The sequence below is a fragment of the Etheostoma spectabile genome, chromosome 19 (assembly GCF_008692095.1).
Source record: "Etheostoma spectabile isolate EspeVRDwgs_2016 chromosome 19, UIUC_Espe_1.0, whole genome shotgun sequence".
Classification (NCBI taxonomy): domain Eukaryota; kingdom Metazoa; phylum Chordata; class Actinopteri; order Perciformes; family Percidae; genus Etheostoma; species Etheostoma spectabile.
In genome coordinates, this window is record NC_045751.1 from 6725328 (window position 1) to 6727827 (window position 2500).

The 2500-nt window shown below is 45.2% G+C and overlaps 1 protein-coding gene across 1 annotated transcript in view; it reads left to right on the forward strand.

Annotated features, from left to right (window-relative positions):
* The first annotated feature begins 860 nt into the window (after positions 1-860).
* Positions 861-2500, forward strand: part of LOC116707118 (BAH and coiled-coil domain-containing protein 1-like) — a 33648-nt gene continuing 32008 nt past the window's right edge. The window contains 1 exon segment of the mRNA XM_032544301.1: positions 861-1040. Within this exon segment, the coding sequence (XP_032400192.1) occupies positions 869-1040 (172 nt within the window). The 5' untranslated portion in view covers positions 861-868.

The window sequence follows — 2500 nt, forward strand, 5'->3', positions numbered from 1 at the left end:
ACTCATCATAGTCTTGTTAACACACCAGTTCAGCCAGCCAGGGACGATTGCTCTGCTGGTGCCATCATTATAGTAAAGAACAAAGCAAAGAAATGCTATGTGTCAGAAGAAAGCTGGGCTGAGGGAGGGAAAGAAAAGACAATGAGGGTTATGGAAGAAGCATGCCCATAGTGTATTTCCGCTCATGGCGATGGGACAGAGGAGGGAAAGAGGAGAGGAAACGGCCACTGTGACAAAATAGAAGGGAGCAAGGAAAAGGAGTAAAACACCAAAATGGAAACAAAGAAGAAAGTACAGGATTGTCATAGTTATGCAGAATGAAAAGAAGAGAGACAGACAGAGATGAGGTGAAATGGAGCAGAGCAATAAGAGTGATTGAGGGCATGAAAGTGAGAGATGGAAAGCATAAGATAATGGAGGAAGAGAGAAATTGAGAAAAGGACACTGGGGAGCAGGAGCAAAAGTGTGTGAGAGCGAAAGGGAGAGAGCCTGAGAAAGTGTGTACTCAGCTGTGAGATGAGACCTCTGTCTGCCCATGGGGAGAGGCGGTGTGAGAGGAGAGAAGAGGAGGGGAGAGGACTCCGCTGTCAGTGACGGGGAGGAGAGTTTCACACTCCTTTTTTTTTTTTTTTTTCTTTCTCAAACACACTCGTACTCATTCACCCTCTCCCCAGGGCGATCAAATCTACCGGACTCTGTGATTCCACCTAGACGGCCAGTGGGCTTCATCCTTTTACATTTGCATTTCATTTTTTTTTTAATTTTGTTTAATTCACACTCATGGTCACTGTGTGCATGCACTTGTCTAATTCTAACCATGTTTCTCTTTCTCTACCTTTGTCCCTGCGGGAATGCAGGCAGTGGATTGATGGGCAATTCCTCCGCCTCCTTCATGGGGACCTTTCTGGCCAGTAGTCTGGGTTCCCCTCCTTCTCACCCGTCTCACCCTTCCCGGCCGCCATCCTCGCCGTCGTCACCCTCCTTCCGGGGCGGTCCCCACTCCAGCGCCTCGCAAATCTGGTTTCCCCATTCGCATGAAGGTACCTCAAATCACACATGCACACAAACATGCCACTCATTGGACAACATCGTCTGCATCAGGCGCTATTCATTTCATGGCAGTATCGGGGACAGAGCTTTGCAGGGTGAATTGTTACTATGATATTGTGTATTTTTAGGCTGTGTTAGGTTTACACCAAATCATGGCTTGTAATCATCTAACAAGAGCCAGGCTCCCACCCTTTTATTTGTGCACCAAAATAGGCCCAGGCCCAACATGTTTGGGATACAGTGCCATGGTTTCTGGATGGGGACACAGGGTCAAAAGTTCAGCCAAGGAATCTTGTGGTATTCAATTCATGTCAGCAGGAACGTCACTCAAGACTCTCTGAAGCAGCACGCGTGAATACGAGCCTGTAAAAAGTTGCAGTGATTGCAGAGCTTTCAGCTGGTGTCTCCATCACAGCTTAATAGGGTAGTTCCCACCTAGCACTCTGCATTACAAAATCCTGGCTACACACACACACACACACACACACACACACACACACACACAGTAAGGAAAATATAAACACACACTCAATTCAACACCTCACATTTCTGCTTAGATACCGCCAGGATGTCTGACAATGATAAAGTAGAGAGATTAATCTGCTTGGACATTTCGGGAACTCGAATGTTAAGGATGTCAGATAATTGTAAGACCTATCCAATGCCACCCACTGATATATTAATGAAAGGTCTGCTTTCCTGTGACTTCACTCCAGTCACTTTTAGATTTACACATTCATAATCTTTTGCTAATTACACCATGTGATGGCTGCAAATGCCATCTAGTAAACCACAGTCTTTGAAGTTGTCAGAGTCTTGTTATTTCAGCCCTTTTGTATCATTATTTTTTTCTAAGAATAGCCCAGCTGTTAGTCCATGGGGGGACGCCAGTGGGAGTGTTTATTTGTGGTCACTGATCAGCTGCGCCCCAGTTGCGTGATGTGTGGTTTGGGTTGATTGGGTGCAGTGCAGCTGAGATGCTCTGATGGTCTGTTACCCCCCCACACACCCCCTCACAAACACACGCACACACACACACCACACACACACACACACACACCACACACACACACACACACACACACACACACTTTGCTCTCATGTCCTGGCCATAAGGGGTTGAGTCAGTGGACAGCTGCTACAGTTGTGAGAATAGGTGAAACTCTAGACTTCTTTGATTGAGATTTGAACTTTCACATTGAATCAGTAGAAGACATTTTCCCTCAAACCTCATTTTGCAAGCATCAGTGTTTCTTTCACCTTATAGTTTCAGGGTTTCATTGTCAAAGATTTTCTTCTTGTGGATAAGTAGAATAATATTAATAAGAGTGATGATGATAATGCCAAGCCTAATAAAAGTAATGGAGGTGATTATGACTGGGATTATTACTCAGTTGGCAATGGAGGCCATTATCTCTATTGCAGTTTAATTGCATATAACGCACTAAGA